The sequence below is a fragment of the Empidonax traillii genome, unplaced genomic scaffold (assembly GCF_003031625.1).
Source record: "Empidonax traillii isolate 1590-97213 ecotype Southwest subspecies unplaced genomic scaffold, ASM303162v1 scaffold778:size296861, whole genome shotgun sequence".
Taxonomy (NCBI): Eukaryota; Metazoa; Chordata; class Aves; order Passeriformes; family Tyrannidae; genus Empidonax; species Empidonax traillii.
Window position 1 is genome coordinate 79706 of NW_020955971.1, and position 21612 is coordinate 101317.

The following is a 21612-nucleotide window of genomic DNA, read 5'->3' on the forward strand; positions in this document are numbered from 1 at the left end:
TTTTAATAGCCTCATAGTCTTACAGACTCAGGCTGCCCAAACACCTCTTATGGAAATAACCCATGATATTTGCAGTGGAGAGGCAGCTCAGAGAAACCAGAAGCACTGGCTCAAACCACCATAGCTCTCCCCTGGCCTCCTTTCCAGGTGTACCTAGCTGCAGAAGCTTCTTGACACAGTCTGTCCTCTGGTATGTGCAAGCCACATAGAGAGGGGTCCCATGCTGCAGGTCTTCTTGGTCAATGTCAACCTCATGAGCCAGAAGGATCTCCATGCACTCCCTGTGACCTGTGGAGATAAGAGTTGTTGTTGAATTGCTGCAGAGCAGAACACACCCAGGTACAGCATATAGGGAACAAAAGCTGTGAAAAAGCCAAGCCTATTTATCTGTACTGGTATGGAACTTATTTTTTTTAAATACTTTGTCATCAGCGAAAGATGCATTCTTCACTTAGTTATTGTTAGCAACACTCACATCCTGAACGTTACCTCTCTTGACCGCCTCGTGAATGGGCGAAGCGAGGTGGTTCCCCAGCTGTGGCTTGGCTCCAAATTCCAGCAGCATGTTGACACACGCTGCACTGCCACTACAGCAGGCATTGAACAGTGGGGTGATCCCATCAATGGTGACTGCATTGACCTGGAATGGCAAGATACGCTCAGGATAATCCAATTTAAGAGGAACGCCCTTGCACTGTGCCTCATGTACACACCAGAAGTGCACCAGAATGAGACTCTTGTCATGTGGAATTTCAGAAATTATTTTATTTACAATTTTCTGAGTTATATGTTCTGACATAACATATATAACGTTCTCCTTTGATGTCTGCACTCTTTCCCAGATAACTCGTGCCAGAAGGCAGCGACACTGCCTGCTATTAATGCTCCTCTAGGAGCTGCTAAAAAATGCAATTTTTTAATTATTTTTTTTTATATGGAGAAGTTGTATGTCTTCATAACTATAGTTTGCTCTGGCCTCAAGGTAGAACACCCTCAGATGAAAATGGCTTTGCTTTTTAAATGAAAATATTTACTTTACGTTTAATATCTTCACCCGAAAATACGTTTTCAGCAAAAGAAATTTTCACAGAAACATAGTCTTAATCCCAAACAGAAAAAGAGCTTGAAAGAGTCCATATACATGTGTCTATGCAAGAGAGGAACAATTTCCTTCCCCCATCTCTGACATAGAGAGCTGGCAAGAACCACCACCTCCATACTCCACTGGGACAGCAGCATCCCTGGTTTATGCTGTGCACTGTGCTGTAGATCACAGAACTGTAGAATACACTGATTTGAAAGGGACCCATCAGGTTCATCAAGTCCTGGCCCTGCGCAGGGCACTCCAAGAGTCACACCACTTGCCTGTTTATGCTGTGTTTAACTACGTAGCAAGCCTTCAGGGGCAATTCATGCAGCAAATTCACATGTCTCTCACTCTGTGGCAAACTAGAGAGGAGCAATGGATTATGCAAGCACGTGCCAGTTTGTATGGATTTCCACTGCCCCCTGCCTGCCCCAGTCTCATCAGGCAGATGTGGCTGGAGCTGCTGGAGGCTCTGAAGGTCTATCAGCATCACTTCACAATCAGGCCAGCGATTCAGGCAGGCTGATAACCAAGGGTTAAGCAAGGAGATAAGTGAAGAAGAAAAACTACTTTCTTGGTTTCCCTCTTCACTGGGCTATGGTTTAACTGGTAAAAGAGGAAAGAATGGTAAGACAGCCATTGTGTGATTTGATATCAGAGGGAAATAAAGGAAAGCACAGCAAAAAAAGGAGAGAAGCAAAATGGCATATGTTCGTTCAGAAGTTAGAAAACAGCCTGTTTATTTATGTACAGGGAGTAGGGGGTAAAGCTAAAACAAAAAACACTGGAGCTATGTATTACACAAGGAATAGGCTGATTTCTTAGGAAAGCAACAGAGAGTTCAGAGATGATTCTCTGAGTTACAAAAAGGCAATGTCATTTTTATATATATATATATATATATATATATATATATATATGTATATACACACCAAAATCAATTAAAAGTGATTAGAAAGGGGGGTTCCCTTCATCCCTCTAAGGGATTAAAATTTGACATAGAGTTTAGGAAGTTAACAAATTTGTTTTCTTCTGCAGAGGATAGCTTGATTGTCTATTGTTATGTTGCTCAGTTTCTTGCCATATGAATTGTACTTGCATTGCAGCTAAAATAAAAATATTCTTACATATTTCATCCTTTCCTTTATCTCCATCGTTCACATGTATTCTACCTCAGGTCCAACTGTGGGAATTATTATTTTATTAGCAGATAAAATGTTTTGCTGCTTCAAGAACATCAATTTTTATTTACATGAGACTTCCAAACCATCCCACAGAAAACCAGAGGTAATCCCAGAGATCATTACTTGCGGGTGGGGAAAAGAGGGATAAGTTACTTTCTTCAAGGTTATTTTCACCTAGCATCTTTCATTCCTTTTCCATCAATCACAACTACGTTTCTCACACAGAAGGAAAACAAAAAAGAATAACGATGTGACACAAGGGGAAGGCAAATCTATCACCCATGGAAACAAAGCACTGTTTTATTTTTCCACATTTCTGTGAGGGATGCTTCTGTACATCTGCATCTTAGCCCCGCCACACAGATAGCCTGTCCAACATCTCCACTGATGCAGGGAGCATCTGAGCTCCAGGTGCCCTTGTCCCTGCTGGCTTCCCTGGGACTCACCTGGGCCCCGTTCTCCAGCAGCACCTTCGCGCAGGAGACGTGGCCACCCAGGCAGGCCTCGTGCAGGGCTGACACGCGGTCCGTCGTCACCAGGTTCACGTTGAAACCCTGCAACACAGGGCCAGGGTGTGAGGGGAAAACACAAACCACACAGCTCCCCCAGGGCTGGCATGGGTGCAGTCAGACCATGGCTGGAGAGCATCACGTCACTGTGTGCATGTCCAGGGAAGGTGCTTGGGTTGGATTAGTGCTGTTCAGTGCTTCAGTTCTTGTCCCCACAAACCACAGCTGGTGATGGGGTGAAACAGGAAGCAAGGACAAACTATGCCTTCTATTTCTAGTGCGTTATGATGCATGGTCAATCACAGGGAAGACATCACGTTTCTTAATAGAGGGGGTAATGGTACCCTTAGAAGTTTAAGTCCAGCACCAGGAGCTACAGCTGGAAGGATTCATCTCCCTGATTAGGGATGCCTCTGGCACAAGTATCAACAGCTCGGCTGAAGCTGGCAGCTCCTTCAGCAGGGACATATCCCTAAGATATGATTTCATCCCATGCTAAAGCAGCTGTTTCTAGTAGGTCAGATGAATTATGTCCTAAAAGTTTTATTATGATTATATGGAGTACCCAGTGTGTTTCCCTCAGAGGTGGTAAGTACTTGGTAAACCTATAAGATAGATGAGACAAATCTCACTCACAGGTCAGTTCCTCTCATTTGGCCACTCGAGAAATGTTTTACACTGGAAGAAGGAACAGTGATTTACAAACACATTATTACAAGTATTTCCCTAAATGACAGTTGCCACATCTATTCCTGCACAAAGACAAACCAGGCATATTCGCATAAAAGAAAACAATTGTCATTTGTGTTTTCCCCAGAATGCAACTAAATCTCCTGATCATTAAGATTTTAAAACCACGCATATAAACAGGCCTGGAAGCAGCTCTGTTTTACGCTTGATGGCGTGTTTTGAAACACAGTTTTTCTCCACCTGATGTGCTATAGATAGGACAGCTCACAAGATGGCAGCAGTGCACTTTTTGGTATGCAGTGCTCATTGGGATGGGCAGAAATGAGTACCTAGGAGCACCATAACACTGCAAAAAAGTCATCAGTCCTGACATCACAAGTATTAAAAGCAACCATTGTAATCATTTTAGGCTAGGCATTCTATCAAAGAAAAACAATCGGGTTTAGGTCATGTGAAAACATTAGTCATGTAAAAGTTGTCGCTAAAATTTCCCATGCATTACAATAGTACCAGGAGAATAGATAAAACCTAAAAAAAATATTGAGATGATTCCATTTTCTAATTGTATAGTTGTTTCATACTTAATGATCAGCATATTCCTTTGAGACCAATATCTTCTAGAGATTCCTAATTCTTAATCATTATTCATATATATATATATTTAATAAATAAAATTCAGTCATTGCAAGTGAAAGAATAAGTACTAGTATCTTGGGCAAAACAGCAGTCCCTTTCATTAGGAAATGGAGAATGAGTTATAGATCTTACTACATCTGTTTGCCAAACACTGCTCATGTTAAACCTTGTTTTCAATGTACATGAAAAATCAAACTCTTGTTTTGGTGCTGAAACAGGCATTGGTGAGTTCTTGAGCTCTTTTCAATCTCCAGCACTGCATAATCTCCTTATATCCAGGCATTCTCTATGGAGCCAAAGCCTCACTGCTTTCTTGAAAGCTATGGTCCTTCTGTAGAGACTTCTGAGTGTCCCTTACACATTCCAGTGTAGTCCAACATTTAATTTTAGGCTGGTAGTGTAACTATATTAGAAACAACGAGCAATGATTGTGCTGATCCATTAACAGCTTTGTCCTTACATTTATCAAGGTGTGGTAACTCAACTCCAATTGGGGCCCTACAGACATTGCTGCCCTGATCTCTTTTCATCTGCAAGGACCCTCATCCTTTACTCCAAAATTAAATGTCTTCAGGAGAAGGGGTGGATTAACTAAATGATGTATAACCATAACACTGCATGCTTCTCCAGTGTATAACCATGACCAGTGCTTAACAAGGGCATCTAGTGAATAACCACAACCCCAGGTGCTCCACTAATCAGATGGTGTAAGGTCAGCATAAATGGAGATAAAGGGGGTCAGAAAACCAACAAATCTCTCACTGAATAAACTCCTTTTTTTTTTTTTTTTTTTATTCCTAACCTCCATCACTTCCTTTTCCATAAAAATATACTGTCTGTAAACAGCAACATCTTTTAGCTGCAGCTCAATATATGTCTGGAGAGGAGGCTTTCAGACTGGCAGCTCCACTCCTTGAGGATGTTTTCCAGTCGAGCTGTGGCCTTACTGGTAAAAATAGTTTACCTTGACTATAAAAAGCCTGATGGCCAAGTCATAGAGCTTTATGCTCAGGGAATTAATTTCCCTGCCTTGTGGGAGAATGGGGTAGAGGGATAACAGTTACCCATTTATGCCAGATGAGGACACTGAGTTTAATCAAAGGTAGTAAGGAAGACAGTTGGCAAAGCATGAAGAACCATAACCTATCACTTTTCATATCCAGCTTCTTGTCCTTTCCAGTGTATTCTTTCCTCCTCTCTTTCTTCTGGTTCCATTTGGAGCAGAGGGTTTCAGGCTGACAGCTCTCCCTTTATATAAAGCAATAGGCACTTTTATAGCTTTCTACTGTTGTTTTTTTATAGTCTATATATTTATTGTCCCTATTCTCAAGCCCAGTTTGATGGTGTATCACTGAGAAAGAGCACAAGGATCATTGTTTATCATATAACAAGCTACAAGCTGTAATAGTCTTTGTCCTGGGCTTCTCCCCAGCATCTTAACTAAGCAAATTAATACATGCCCAAAAGCATTTGTGCTGATATATTATTCAAACAGCCATAGTTCTCATGCCCTGATGCAGTCTATTACCAGCTCATACATGCAAATCATGCGAAACCACCCTGCTTCCCAATCTTTTCTTTACCTGTGGGCTTTTACCTGTGCAATCAAAGTTTTCAAAGAGAGGAGGCGTCCCTGGAAGGCAGCATCATGAAGAGGGGATCGGTCTGCCCAGCTGCCTGAAACAGCAAATGCATGGAAACTAACTCAGGTGAGCAGCAAAAGCAGATACCAGGAGGACAGGGGAAACACAGCCTCGTGTAAATGCAGATCAGGATTGAAATCAATGTGGGGTCAGTGGTGAAACTGTTTGATAAATTGATTTCAGCAGAGCAGCTGAGGGCTCAGCAATCCTGAGAAAGCTGGCTGCTCACTAAGGGACCTAAACAAAAGCTTCTTAGCAGAACTTTTAATAGAACAGCTAAAAACATGCTTCAGCAAAGATCACAAGTTTAGTGCTGCTGGGTCTCATAGGAAGACTTTTGAGCCCTGCAGTTCTCCTATTAAAAACCATATCAGCCTCCTCCTTTCCCAGGGAGCTTTTGACACAAATTGCATCCCAGCTTCCCTGGCACTTAGTTAAAAGATGCATAACAGGAGACATGGGGATGACTTGCCCATCAAATGAATTCTGGCATGTCCCTGTGAGGTTTTTTTTCCTGAACTGACTATTTCATAAATAACATCCTCCATCTCAGGCTACCAGGTAATACATTTCATCATCCTCTTCACTGAAAGATTTTAGAAAATGCATAGAAAAACAAATTCTGCCTGAGGTTTTACTTCTCTTCTTTAATAATGTTGAGATGTTGAACTGTTTGTACTCCTTCATGTTGTCTTGCTTGCCCTTTTTCTTATCTTAATCTATCTATGTGCCAAGAAAAAAATTCTTTTTCATAGCTGCTACTTACAGGCATATACAATCACCCCAGGTTAAATCTCTGCCACTCAAATAGGGAGAAAAATTTCTTGTTCCATATTAAAATTTATAATCATGCCACAACACAGTGGGTAGTAAGTATTTCTCCAAAGGCTAGCTGCATTTGCAGTGCCACAGAACAGAAGCAACACTAGTGTTTGCATTCATGCTCTGTTGTACAGCAACCCCATGGGCACTTATTTGAAACCCTTGTCCTGTTTAATTTTTTCAGCTACGCCACACACCAGAGAGAATGGAAAGGGTGATTTATCTCCATTTCAAATGATACCCAAGGCAGAGAGAAATCAATGAGAGGCACAGACATATCCATGGGGATTTGAGACCAAGGACACAGCAGAGGTTTCACTCTTGGCCAAGAGTGTTACTCTTGTACCACTCTTGGTACACTCCTTTTGTGTGCCCAAGAGCCACGATGCACTTGAGTTCATAGGGTTATGTTTTTAACTATATTACTTTTATTTCCATTTATTTAGGGAGCTGTTTCTGGGCTCCTAAGGCAGGAAGCTGGAATGGAAAGACCAGCTGGCACAATATATGTCAAGGCTCTGAATGACCAGGTAGAATGCAGCAGTCAAAATGATGGGAACAAGAACCAAGAGAGAAACATCCTCCTGAAAATATCCAAAATACCCCATATCCCTCATCATACTGGTGACTGAAATAGGCAAGCTCAATTCAGAAAATCAAAAGACATCGCAAGTGACAAAGCCCAGAGCCCTTATACAGCAGGAAGATTCAGAAGTTACTCAGACAACAGAGCTACTGTGCCTTATTTAACCTTTTAAGCTTGAAATGTAACACATGCAAGTGCACGTTACCACATGCATTTCCAACGCATGTGTATGCACACACATCCCTCACCATGACAACACACCATGACAACTGCTGCACAGTTCCATGCCAGCCACCCCAACCTACCTCCCTGAAACGTGTGGCAAATATAGTTCCCATATGGGGCACATCTTCCCTTCACAGCTGTGAGCGACATGACTGAAAGCACTCTCCTTTTAAATGTCTACGGATAAATCAAGCAGTCCTGCTGCTGCTGTGCTACTTCACTGCAAGGAGAAATGCTGTGAAGCTCTGACTGTAATATGATACAGTGCCCCAGCAACAGCATCACATGATCTTGCATTTTGTAAGATTATCCTTAGTGGCTTTTTGCAAATGGCAACTTGCAATAAAAATACGTTATGGCCTGCTGAATTTGAAGGCACCTCAATAAGAACCTGCATGAAGGAAAACCTGCTGTTTGCCACATGTCTGACTACGACTGCATAAAGGTGCTTGGAAAAAAAATAACAGTCATAAATAATAGGAAATATATTCTTGAGAATAAAAAATAAATTAACAGCCAAGATATGCCTCTATGTACACAGGCTTCATAAAGGCTTTGTAAAAAATGCTAGGCTGCAGTATTTCTCTTGGCCAGATCTTAATCTCTCTGCTTTGGGTGGCCATCTCGCACCACCCATGTTCTGCTCCCCTTCATGTGCCTGCTCATGATGGCACAATCCATCATGAAGCAAGTGCCTAACAAATGAGTCACATAAAAATGTGTGATGTCACAATGCTGATAAGAATCTTCAACTAGAAAAATAAGTCCTTCATTACCAGTAAATTTAAAATACTGTATCATTTTAATTAGTGGAATTAACAGGCATGCAAACACATGTTTGCTAATTAGTAAGGCAGTGATCTGAAGGAGTAAAACAACTTGGAAAAAACCAAAATCATGACCTACTAAATAACCTATAAAATTCAATATATTCATGTGCCACATATTTTTCAGAACTATTTTAGCTGCATTCTTTTTTATCATCTGATTTAAAAAAACAAGGATTTTTGGCTTGGATTCATAAAATCATTAGTTATATCCTCCTAGCATCTCCTGTCAAAAAATCAATGTGATAAAACTTTTCCCTAAATATTCTCTGGCAGTAAAGCTGGATATTTAGTAAAACCATCTGTACCACTGCTAAAGAATGCCTTGCTTCCGAGAACAATCTTTTTATTTACCATAGTGCCTTGAGCAAATGTTGTTCTCATTCTAGCTGGAGTCTCATATTTTGCACACCTAAATCATGCCAACACATACTGACCCTGCAAAGACCCCAGAAATGGAAGGCACTTCAGGTTAAAACATTCACGCATGCATTTAGCAACAAATTCCTCATTTCCTAGCAACTCACTGATTTAAATCTTTAATTAAAAAAAACGTAGCAAATATACATTTAAATGTTAGAAAGTCCATATTTTTACTTTACCTGGGACTATTCCATAGATCTCTTCTGCTATCCTGGCAGCCTCTTTTCTGTTGCCTTTAACAATATAGAAATGGGTCAGCAAAGCCAAGGAAATCTTAATTAAAAGCTTGAAGCAAAACAAAGCAAAAATGGCAAAATAAATGTTAGTGAAAGTATGGAGTATAGAACTGCCCTCCATTTTGGTTTGCTCTTTGAATAGTTTTTCAGGTTGGCTAAGTGGCACTGGGCTATTCTGGGTATCGTATGTCATCTATTTTAAACCCTTCAGGACCTGCTGTTCCTCACTTACCAAAAATACAGTCTGGTTTTATTTGGTAGAGGCTATTCGATACTAAATAACAATACCAAGGATAAGATACTTTGAACATCTCTGCATACAAGGAAAAAACAGCAACACCTTTCCAAACCCACATAAATTAGCATAAATTTTCAGACAGATGCTCTTCATACCACCTGAAAGCCTGAGCGTCTACCTTAGATTAATTCTTTGATGTAGCAGTTCCATTTACAAGACTGTATAGGTAAAATTGCAGAAACTATTCAGAAATTCTGCAAAACGAATGCTTTTCTGTGTTTCCCATCTTGATAACAGGCCTTGCTGGTATTCAGACTTGCTGGTATGTCAAAGAAAAGCATTATCATGAAATAATTTGAAATAAACCCACGTATTTCCAAAGCCAGGCCTAAGAAGTCGAAGTTACTGTTGGAGGAGAAAAATACATTGAAATTGTGTGATAAGAAACACATGATAACATACTGGTATTTTCCATCCGTCAGGGATAAAGAATGGCGTCCACTGGTATCTCTTGCAAACAGAATCTTACTGTTTTGAAAAAAATTGAAATATTTTTATGTTATCCATCATCGATTCAAAGGTACAATATTTGAAACCAAAGAAGATGCACCCTTTCTTTAACTGCCCTTTTTACTTTCTGAAGGCACATGGCTTCCACAGAGAACAAAGTATTTTTTCTGCATGTAATTAATTCAATCTATGTAGAATACACACCTCTTTTTCTTTTAAACTTTTATTGATTCCTACATGCACCACAGGAGATTTCTTTCTTTCGAGGAATCCCCTCCTTGCCCAGGTACTCTTACTCTTCAATTTATACACCAGTCAAAGAAAAGAGCAGAATGACTCTCCCCTCTTAGGGATCCCAAAGAAATAGTGGATATGCAGAAGGAAATTTTACAGTGAATTATTCCCCTGGACACTGTAGAGGTAACTTCTTTTTATTTGCAGCAATACAGCTGGCTTAGTACCTTAGTGAAATTCCAGTAATGCCAAAGAGCTCTTCAGGTGCTCTAAAAAACCATGAGGAAGTTTGACCACTTGGAAGCAGTCACAGGAACATGACTCTTCCAGAAGGACAAACTCTATTTGAGTAGCAGCAAAATCAAACCCCTGGCTTCAGAACAAGACAACTAAAGATTTTTAGTTAAATTAGGAATGAGTAATTTGAGAAAAGCTTGTGTAATCTCTTAATCTGTTCTTAGCATACAAGAGCACTAAAAAAATTACTGTGGTGGATTAAAAAGAAAATCATCAGTGGGAAGATGGCTGAACAGCACATGGAAACAATATTGGTGAAGGTGGTAGTCAGGTAACCATTGCAAGATCAGGAGAGATCACTCGGAAATGTCTGGTATTTTTTAAACAGAAGAGAGGTGAGCAACATAATGTAAGCATGAGAACAGGTAGAACAGAAGAGAACAGCAATGACAATGCAGAAAAAGGATTCTCATAGTTCCTCACTCGCTCTTTGGAGAATGAGGTGGATTGTAAAACTCCATTGAGACTTGAGCGAACGAGTCAGCCCTTCATAGATAAAACACACCTCATTGAGAACTTCTGCAATATGCCCAAACTACTCCATGAACCACTCTTGCTTACAACTAGGATTAATTTTTAAATCAAAATATCAAAAAAATGTATTATTCTTTCAATAAAATTGTCATGAGAAAGTGAATGAACAGAAGTAGTTTAGCTAGATCCTCCAAAGAACTGGAAAGATAATGTTTATATATCCTTAGTTTACAAACATGCAAGGAATGATAACAAAAGATAAGGTAATCCAGCTTAGAAGACAACTCATTTTCATTTTGGTTGACCGTAACTTTATCCAACAGGGAGAAATGTCAGATATGACCTGAAGAATTTAGCAAGGAAATAAAAATTGGAGGGATCCTCATCTCAAAGAAATTAAAAATGGTATTAGTCTATTCTTATGGTAGACAATCTTTGAATTACAGCATATATATTCAAAGTAAGACAACTGGGGAAAAAGAGGAGACAGAAACAGCCTGTCTTGAACAGAAGAGATCAGAACAAAGACATCTGTACAGAGAGCCACGGTATTTGTTTTCTATCAGTTTGGTCTAATAAATGTCACAACTTCCTATACAAGCCTTGCCTTATTTGCATCCCTAGGTCAGCACATTTACAATACACCTGCTTTTGAAAAGGGATGTGTACAGTGACTCACTGGTTCCTCTTAAGCTAATGTGGGGTTCATCTCACCTATCTGCCACCCACCATAACACATAAGGTCTGGTTATTAAAACTCCTGCTGCTGCCTGGGCAGCAAGACAGCAAATTCCAGCAGGCAGTTAATTTTCCCCATCTGCCTCCAACACCTGTGTTGGCTAGGAATGCATCAGTCCCTCCTGCTTAAACAATGAACTTAAAGAACTAGCATTTTCTAGACAACCATTTATGCACAGTTAAAGTTTGATGAATCCCTCACAAATATCACTGTATTATGACAGTGTTGAAGCAAGTCAGAACCTGAAAATAACCCAATCTACCTGCTAGGTTTACAAGAAAAATGCATAATTTTGTTAAAATGCTAAATTAGATGCATAACCATATCCTGACTTTAGTTTTGTTCCCTTAAAAAATATCCACCTTTTATCTATGTCAATGCTCAAGTAATTAGGAAAAACTAGAGAAGTGAATGTACTATGCATGTCATGATGCACAGCAAATACCCTGAGAGTAGTTTAACGACAGCAACTCAAATACTAAAAATATTTAAATATTTTTTTAATTCAAAAACACCCATAAAACCATTTTGAGATTTATTCTTATAACTATTTATATAAAGTTTGTATTTTACTGAAGCATCAGAAAGATCTACTTTTACAATTATTTTTTAAAAGCCTACACATGTATGAAAAAAAGGGACTAGTGAAGAGAAATAAATATTAAAAGGGAAAAAAATGTTTATTTCAAAAAGATGCAGATCTGTGCACATCCACTAAAATGCAATCTCAAAGACTAATCTTACATTCATACTTAACTAGAGGCTTGTTCTGGTTCAACATACAATTTTCATTATCAACACACTGTCCACACCTTAATTCACAGTGTCTACATATAATGTATTGGAAACACCATTTCTCCTTGTGCCTGGGGGATGGAATTTCATTGCAGATTTTGGGGACCCTCTATACAGATGGTTTTTGGGTGTTCCCTCCACCTACACCCCAGAGGCTCTTAATTACTTAATATCACTCTCTCTTCGGTAACATCTCCCTGTTATTTCACAATGATCACCTTACCTACAGCACAACTGAAAAAATTTAATTATTTTTTTAGTTATTTTATGAATTTCTAACTACACTCATTATCCCGGTTACTTTTCTTAGTGCTGTGATTATTTTATTTAACTTTTTCCATGTCACTGACTGATTTTTTTAAAACTGTAAAAAGGGTTCAGAGACATCACCCCTTACTCCACTGCACAAGGCCAGTAAATGAATCATTCCTGCAGAGAGTTCTGCGTAATACAAGCAGTGTTAATTGAGAAACAGCATATTTGTGGTCAAACCAGTTATGGATTAAGTTTTTATGGCAGCTTGTACAGAATGTTTTTTAATAATCACCTTTTTATAAGAATTCCAACCACCAGTGATGGGAAGCAGCAACATGGTGTGTATTCCTGTACTTTCTAATTGTATGTTCCCACATATTAATGAAATGTATCCACTCTTTATGGAAAGGTTAATAAACTTCTAGATAAACTTTACATTGGGTTTGTAAACAAGACTGTAACAAGGTTTTATTATGTTATTCTTAAGTACACAATGTTCCACAAATGAAAAAGGTATTTTGAATAGGTTTTGATAATCCCTTTGTGTTTGTAGATGTTGCAGGAAACCAAGAAGAAATAAACGAGAATCAGCAAAATATTATTACAAATATATATATATAACATTTCCCTGGAGTGACAATTAGTCTTTTCAAAAAGTTGTTAGAAACTTGAATGTTTGGAGAAAGAAAAAAAAAAAAAAGGCAAAAAAAGAGTGACTTAGAAAAGTAAAATATTAGCTTAATTCCACCCATTTATCCTTGATCCCTATGGCACCATTTTAGTTGACCTCCACTTTTAATGCAGAGCTCAAAAAATTCAAATTGTAATACAACACATTGTATGTTACACATCAAAGGCTAAAAATTCTAGTGAAAGAAAACAGACTTTGTATATGGCATTTATTTTATATTACCTTTCTGTGTTCCATGAAAATACGTTCAATGACATTATGTCTGTGGAGTTACATCTCTACGCAAACAAGATGAAGTTGTGTTTTAAATACTACTCTTCTAGGGTTTGGAAAGAGTATTTTCATATTGCACAGTGTTAATATTAATACAGAGTCTTACAGTGCACAATACTCACAAGTCATAAAATTTAGTCATCAGTGATGCTTGGAAAATAAATGAACCCAGTGCATTAGACAAGGGGGAATTTTAGAGGTGGTTAACAGAAATGAGATTAATGCCTTCTCACACACTGGCACACTGTGCTGCCTCTTGTTCCAGGTATACATTGCTCAGGAATCCCAACAATTGCAAGGAGCCACATTTTTTTTTACCTCTCCATAAAAAGCACCCACTTAAGGAACACCTTGCACTTAAGGGATACCTTCTTAAGATTCCTAAGATTCCACTTGCAGAACCTGACAGACAGTGTCTCAGATGTTGTGTAGGTGAAATCACACACACTGAACACTGTCCCTCCCAGAGATGGACTGAAATGCCACTTTGGTCTTAAGGGGAAGGAAAAAGAGAAAAGGGGAGGAAAAAACAAAACAGTGGGTGGGAGGTGAGTGGGAGAGAGAGTGACCAAGCACAATGGTGCTTGTTAAGCCCTTTACAGATTTCACTCTCTCTCACACATGTTACTTCACACTTTGGCACAGTCTGCTGGAAGAGTTTTCAGGCCTGAGATGTTTCTGAAGGCTGTATTATCTTTAAATAATACTATTTCTTCACCTATGTACTGAAAAAAACCTGCTCTAAGCTTTACATCACTTTCACACACATAAGTGAAGAAAACAAATTTAGCACCTCTGAAAATATCAAAAAATCATTATGGAATTTTCATTTAGCAACAGGAAGATCAAATCTGACTAGGGAAGAACTTCAGAATAATAATTCTGTGCAGGCAAAGCACTGTCACTGGGACACAACTACTAGAAATGTGTCTCTGAAATTTACATGGTAATGGGCTTTATGACTAATCCTAATTTCAAGTGCCATTTTCATCTGAGGAGAAAAAAACTGTGTTTTGTTTGGTTTTAAGTTATTTTGAAGTAAGTCTTACAATCAAGGTCACAGTAAATATCACAGATTAGCAGGGACTACTGTAAGCTAATAATGTTTGTGTTTTGCTTTCCCAAATACCACTAAAGTTTAAGTCACTTTCTGCAATATTCAGAAAAATCTTGTGGTTTTGTTCCAAAGGCTTTTAACACATATAAAAACCCACGTTCTCCTCTCAGCTTTAAGTGCAAAGAGATGTCTATAAATTTGCATGAATTTGAAACTAAAAACAGCATCCTAAATTGAGGTAGCACATTTAACCAACTTTCTTTCCAAGAACTTCAGAAAGAAACTGAAGAACTCTAAGAATAAGGTCTCTGTCCACAAGAATTAAAACCTTTAGTGACTGATGCATTCTTCCCTCTCCACTTGAGCATTGTGGGAGCTTGAAGTTCTTCTTTAACTCTTCTTTTTTTTTCCTGAAAAATACTGTTTAGTCCATGCACCTTTAGGTCCTGTGGCATCTATTGCAACATCAATAATGGAATCTGGAATCATCCACCTCAGAAACGCCAAGAGAAGGAAGTTCAGAACAGCAAAAAAAGCAAAAATACACCCGGTCACTGGGCCACAATGAGACATTAGTCTGTCAAGTCGCTCATCCATTGGTAAAACTACTTCATCTGCAACCCGGTCATACACCTACATGGGGAGGAGACAGAAAATAAGATCTTAAAACAATGTTGCTTCTACCTCAAAAAATCCGATACTACTTTGCTGTCACTGTGCAAAATAAATTATCTATTCCTAACTACTAAAAGGGACAAGTACTACCACAAAAATACTTCAGTGCTGATCTGAGTACTACTCTTAAATGAATTTCATCTCTTTATTTAAGGAGAAATAGGAAAAGAACTATTTTTGATAGACTTCAAGAGTATTTCATTAAATAGGAAGCCTGCATAATTTGTCTCTCATGTATACAGAAAGAGTTGGGTTTTTTAGTTAATTGAATGGGTTCTAATCTCAGTCACATCAGTCATAGCAAGAGCCTGAACAAGCAATTACTAGATCTTAAAAACAAAGATGGATGAACTCATAGATGAGTTGGCAAAATTCCAAATCTCTGTATTTGAACAATGAAGCAAATCATAACAGGTTACTGATCTTTGTTTAAAGAAATACCATTAATTTTTAGTAAAATTAGAATTCATTTACTGTGCAAAGCACATACATGCTACGAGTGCCTTAATATACATATTAACCTCAACCAAGCAGCTACAAACCCACTGCCAGTAACTCAAAAATGGCTTAAAGGACTCATTTTTCCTTGAGAACATTACAGACTTCATCCTATGGGTAATTTAACAATGAGCTAACAACTGTTTTGTGTACAATATGAGTCCCATGCATACTTCTTCCAATTATATGAACATTTTCCCTCACAAGAGTTTTTGGTGGGTTTTTGAAGAATGGGCTACATTAAGGAAACTGAAATCTAGGCTAACTTCTACAAAATCTTTGCAATACAAATATTGCTTGCAGTTACAAAATCATAAAATGAATTGTACTGATGGCACTTGAAAATGATAAACTGGTTGTACATGATACTTCAAAATGGCTTACAAGAGATATATATTTAAGTGCACTACAGTGTAAGTAAGAGGCATGTGGTTCACCTGCTCTCTCCTTCCTAAAACACAAAAGCTGAAGTCAGAAGTGACACATCTCCACAGGTTTTTGTAACATTACTGCAGTTACTGTTCTTCACTAACAGCAGAAGTTTTATGCTGAAGTGCAGTTCTAATTCTGAAATACTATTTAAAAACTATGAAAATTAATTTTCATTACAACCACAGTTTATGTAAATTCAGCTATAGTTCAGCCTTCTGGCATTTAACTCCCTCTCATAATTTTAAACCCCTTGTTAGCACGTGGCAGACAAAACTTAGCCATGACCTGTCTTTGCGTTTTCATACATCTTACACAGCAAGTTTTTCAGTTATGCCAGAAAAGTTACTTCATGTGAAGACCTGAAAAAATACGTGAGTAAAATCTAACTAAAGAATTCGGCTGTTCTTCACAGTATTTGTCAGCAGTTATGGCATAATAAAAAATACAAATAGGAAAAAACCTACGTATGTACGGAAGTATTTGGGGTGAAAAAAAGCATCTTCTGAACATTTTAAAATCATGTATGTTTGACAAGAAACATGTTGAAAAATTACACTGGAAGATTACACAGAGAATGTACACAGTAATATTTCAAACCAGCAGCTGTTTCAGAAATATATTTTAAGATAATTTAAAAGAAATTATTATACATACTTTCTCAGTTCTCTCTGCAACGTTCCTCCACGTATAAAATGTCTTTACTTTATTATGAACAGTTTCTGGAGATGGAAGTGTTCCTGATCTGAGTTTGGCAATAGCTTTTTCTAATCCATCACACAAAGATTTCACGGAGGGCTCACATAAAATAATGAGATTTTCTGGAAGCACCTCAGGAATCCCGCCAACTCTTGTACTCACCACCTTGGAAACAAACAAAAGAAACACTACAAATGCAGCACAGTAATAAAATTGTGTGGTGACACTGCTATTACAGTGTTTAGATGCAGCACTTGAGAAGGAAAATATCATGCTTTGGGAATCTGACCTGTATGTGAACTACAGGTGTAGGCCTCAGAAAAGACCTGGCATAGCAGATTCCAGAGTGATCCTTTCATGGCAGGATAAATCAGAAGACTTGGTCTAATGAGCACTTATGAGACATCTTTCCTAAAAGTGTTTGTAACAGTACAAAATGAAATCTGTGTAACCAGGTTTTGTACTCTTTCTCCAAAGCCCCTCATAAAAAAATGTTACCTCTCTTTGGAGAGGACAGTTTTACCACATGCACATTCAGTTCATGCTTTCTAGGCTACTGAACATTTACAAGAATTCATTTATCAGTTCAGCAATTTTAATCTGAATTATTATTTTTAAAAGGAAATCAGAAATTACTAAAACTCACACTGTGCAATCATCTCTAAACAGCAGGCAACAATAAGAAACTGCAGAACTTCCTCACCTCTGAAGAGGAAAACAGACGACAAGGGACTAACTACGACAACTAGGTTGTAACTGCTGTCAAAAGATACTGAAGTAAAGAAAAAATGAAGTCACATTTTCTATACTTCCTGTAAATCAGATATTCATTTAATAAAGTTTCTTCATATTTTATTGTGAAAATCTAAGTTCTTTATGGCTATTGATTCAACTTCTTTTGACTTGTCAATCTGAGTTGTAAATTTGCCAGAAAGGGTTTTACTGTTCTCCCTCTCTCCAGCTCTTCTCTTGAATCCCTACATACTCCAGCAATTTTTCTGCAGCTCCTCTCAAAGCAGTGTCAAAGCAAACATTTGTGAACATCAACCATCCCAAAACTCTGTAAAGGAGTACATACAAAATAGCATTTTAGAGAGGCAGCCTGGCTAGTTCAGAGAACTAAAAGCAGACCTAAGTGTTATTCCCAATTCTGCACAAATTTCTTCTTGGAGTTTAAGAAGTTTTAATTAACCCTCCTGTCTCAGCTTCCAGGTGATCTGTAAATGGGGATAATATTTGCCTACCTTTTCAAAGACAGAGCCTCAGATGAAACCAAATGTTACAAGCACATATTATTTGATTGTGACCTTTATCTAAAATGGATAAATGCTCTCTAGATAAGAGATTTTTTTTTACCTGTAAACCACAGCTTGCTGCTTCCACAATAGCCATACAAAAGGCCTCAGTGAGGGAAGTGTTGAGAAAAATGTGTCCCTGGACTAGCACATTTCTAACATCCTGGTGTTCCAAGGCTCCAAGAAGACGCACCCTGCATGTAAGAGAAAAATAAACAGGAATAATAGAGATAAACACTAAATTTGGACCGTAATAGTGCTGTACAATGTTACACATCTTCTGAAAAAGGTACCAATGGTTCAAGCTTGTACAATGAGATAATGAACACAGGCACCTTGGTTCCATTTTCTCTAAATTTTTCCAGCAATGGAAAAATAGAAAACTCTGCTTTTTATTGTCACACTGAAAGAAACTTCTGAAAATAAAGTTGAAGGGAGAAGCTGCTGTTTTAATGACAACTGCCTTCAAAACATTGCTGCTGAGCTTTCTAGTTCTGTAAGAGAAAATGGTTTCATTCAGTTAATAACTTAAATTTGTCAATGTATTATTTGAATTTTCAGTGTGAGGTCCGATCAATCAGAGTCTGAGGGGGCAAAAGTATTTACGAAAAAATGATCAGAACCTATTATTTTTAAGAGATACCAGAAAATAGCAAAGAGTAAAAGGAGAATGATGCTGAAAAATAATTTTATCAGGGGAATCATTGACTGAACTACAAAATAGGCAACAAAAAAAATAGAAAAGAAAATGAAAAATTAGGAAAATAAAACTGGCTTTGATCATGAAAACCCCTCAAAAATACATAAATGCATATGTATCACAGAAACATTTTGGTAACACAGTATATGTTTGTAATACCACAAGAACATCAGATAAGCACTATGCCAAGGGTTTCATAGTGAAATAAAATAAATTACTAGCAGTCATCATCACAGCAGCAGTGACACAAATGAGCTAACACAAGCATCATGGTTGCAAAGAATATGACAAATTTATATGTAAGTCAACTTCTCTATGGCTTGAGTGAAGGCTCTTTCAGGGTCTATTTTTATTAATTGCCTTGCAAGATCACAATCCAACTCTCGAAGTCTTCAGTGAGTGTATGGTCTATTTGCTTTGCCTTCAATAAATCTCACCTTCTCCAGTCTCAAATTTTTAGGTTTTCTGGGGGGGAGGGGGCAGGCAGTTCCCCACCCCTGAAGTACCTTGAAAGGTCACACAAACAAACCTGTCATGGAGCTGGTATCTTTCCCGGACTTCTTCCAGTACGATTCGTTTTGGTCCTTCTCCTCCAACTAAGAAATGCAACTCCGGATATTTCTGACAGAGTTCAGGAATTATACCACTAAGCAAATCTATACCTAAGAGTAGAAAATTTAGGGCAAGCAGTTATTGTACTTGATTTCAGAATTCTCATGATGTATCCCACTGCCATAAGTGTACTCAAGAATACGGGAAAAAAAGTCTCTTGAAGACAGTTACACTGTTGTATATAAAATTATGAAAAAACTCACAATTTTTGATCTATTAAGAGACAAAAATGGAAAAAAAAATTACTTAACTTGTTGCCATTTCATTAAATAAAAAAATTATTAAAAAATTTCTAACAGAATAGATAGATTAGGGCCTAAATCATATGTCCAACATAAGCCATTCCATTTTATGAATGGCAGTAATTTATAAATTTATACATTTTTAGTATCTTCAATATTAAAGAAGAAACAAACCTCTGAACCAACACGTGCAACCCAAAATGTACATTCCTTCTTCCTGAGTGCACAGACACAAAAGCTTAGAATGGCCTCCTCACCACTCCCACTGAACATGCCATCCATACCACAGACACAGTATAAGTGGTACCTAACCAAGACCTTCCTCAAGAAAAAGAACCAATCAAAATAAATTTACATTTTATCCCCCATTACCTTTTCTGTAAACAAGTCTGCTGACAACAACAATTGTTACTGTACTGTCATCCCTCCTTGACGGGTCTGGAGTGAAGTCGGTGGGATCGACAGCGTTGGGGATGACCGAGACTATCCGAGGGTCCAGAGCCGCTCGCAGCACCGTGTTCTCCTTACTCGTGTAGGACACGCAGATGATGTGGTTGGTGTCACACAGGGACACCGTCAGCAGCTTGTTGGTCAGCACCGAGCTGACATCGGCGAACCCGAAGAGGGAGTGGTCCGTGAAGACGGTGCGCAGCCCCATGGTCTTGGCGTGGAACAGCGCGTCGTGGGCCATGGCGGAGAAGGAGCTGTGGGCGTGCACGATGGTCACCCTCTCCCGCACGAAGATGTACCTGAGCAAGGGCAGGCTGTGGAACAGCGTGGTGGCCGTGGACTGGTTGTACATCACCTTCAGGGGCAGGTAGTAGACTTTGAGCCCGCTGGTGAGATAGCGGACGCCCTTCCTGTGGCCGTAGGCGTGGGTGACCACCAGGACCTTGTGGCCGCGCTCGATGAGGCACTGCGACAGCTGGTACACGTGGCTCTCCACGCCCCCCATGTTGGGGTAGAAGAAGTCCGACACCATGCACACGATGTGCGCCGCGGGGCCTCTGCCCGCCGTCCCGGGCCCGGTCCTGCCGGGGGAAGGAACCACAGGGTGCCATCACTCGCCGGCGGCCGCCCCCGACGACCCCCGCACCGCCGGCGGTGCAGCCGGGCACGGCCGCGAGGCCCGCGCAGGCCGCACGCCCCGGGGGGCGGCGCTGCGGCCCCTTGAGGAGTGCGGTCACCCCGGGGCCGGCCTGGGGGACGCGGGGGCGCTGAGGGCGGGGGGACCGCGCACGTACCTGCCGGCGGCGGGCGCTCCCTGCGCGCTGCCCGGCGCCATGTCGCCATTGCCCGGTCACCGCGGCAACCGCGCGCGCTCGCACCGAGCCGCGCCGCAGCCAATCGCCGCCCTCCGCTGCGTCACGCGGGAAACGGAGCGCCAATCGGGGAGATGGCACGTGCCGGGGGCGGGGCGCCGCGCGCCAATCCCGGGGTCCCGGTATCCCGCCCTCCTGGCACGGCCCTGGACGGCTGTTGTCCCGAGTGATGGAAAAAAGTGAGCGTGCTGTAAAGGGGTGGAGTTGCCTCACAGCTCCCATAGCTTTGCCCTGCCCTCAGTGGAGGAGCTCTTCTGGTGTGTTTCGGTTTGGCTCGATCGCAGCTGGAGCTCCAGAAGCGTTCTCGGTTCTTCTGCCCCAGGTGCTGGAAGCTTGCTGTCTCTGAATAAACAAATACGATTTTTACAGGCGGCCCAGGAGCTTAAATGCTGGGAAAGCATCTGAGTTGTGTGACCTGTGCTTTGACACCCCGGGCTGGCATTGCTCGGCTGTGTGTTCCTGGTCTTCTCTGCCATGAGCCTTTCGCAGCTCCAGCACCGGCCTGACTGCTGCTGACTGCCAAGGAAGGGTGTTACCTCACCAGGCTGGGGTTGTTCATGCCTCTCCTGTACGCTCCTCAAATTATGTTTGGCAGCTCCTTCCTCTTGCCAAGATTTCTGGTACAAATTTTGTCAGATTCAATTCTGTCATCACTCCTATGCAAACATGTGTCATGAGTGACAGAACAAGCTGACCTAGGCTGGAGTGC

General features: G+C 40.0%; 2 protein-coding genes across 3 annotated transcripts in view; both read right to left on the reverse strand.

The window, feature by feature from the left end:
* ASB11 (ankyrin repeat and SOCS box containing 11) overlaps positions 1–8989 on the reverse strand; it is a 47930-nt gene extending 38941 nt beyond the window's left edge. For both annotated transcript variants that reach the window (XM_027901360.1, XM_027901359.1), the window contains exons 1-5: positions 8812–8989; positions 5704–5783; positions 2718–2825; positions 490–640; positions 154–288 (exon numbers count right to left, since the gene is read on the reverse strand). In XM_027901360.1, the coding sequence (XP_027757161.1) occupies positions 154–288; positions 490–640; positions 2718–2825; positions 5704–5783; positions 8812–8989 (652 nt within the window). The remainder of the gene's footprint in view (positions 1–153; positions 289–489; positions 641–2717; positions 2826–5703; positions 5784–8811) is intronic.
* A 3030-nt stretch (positions 8990–12019) lies between these two features.
* On the reverse strand, positions 12020–21151 carry PIGA (phosphatidylinositol glycan anchor biosynthesis class A). The gene is made up of 6 exons (XM_027901355.1): positions 20826–21151; positions 19954–20612; positions 19257–19389; positions 18089–18221; positions 16691–16897; positions 12020–15064 (listed from the first exon to the last, which is right to left on the reverse strand). Exons 1-6 carry the CDS (start codon positions 20864–20866, stop codon positions 14822–14824), a joined length of 1416 nt encoding a protein of 471 aa, XP_027757156.1. The 5' UTR covers positions 20867–21151; the 3' UTR covers positions 12020–14821.
* Between the last annotated feature and the right edge of the window lie 461 nt (positions 21152–21612).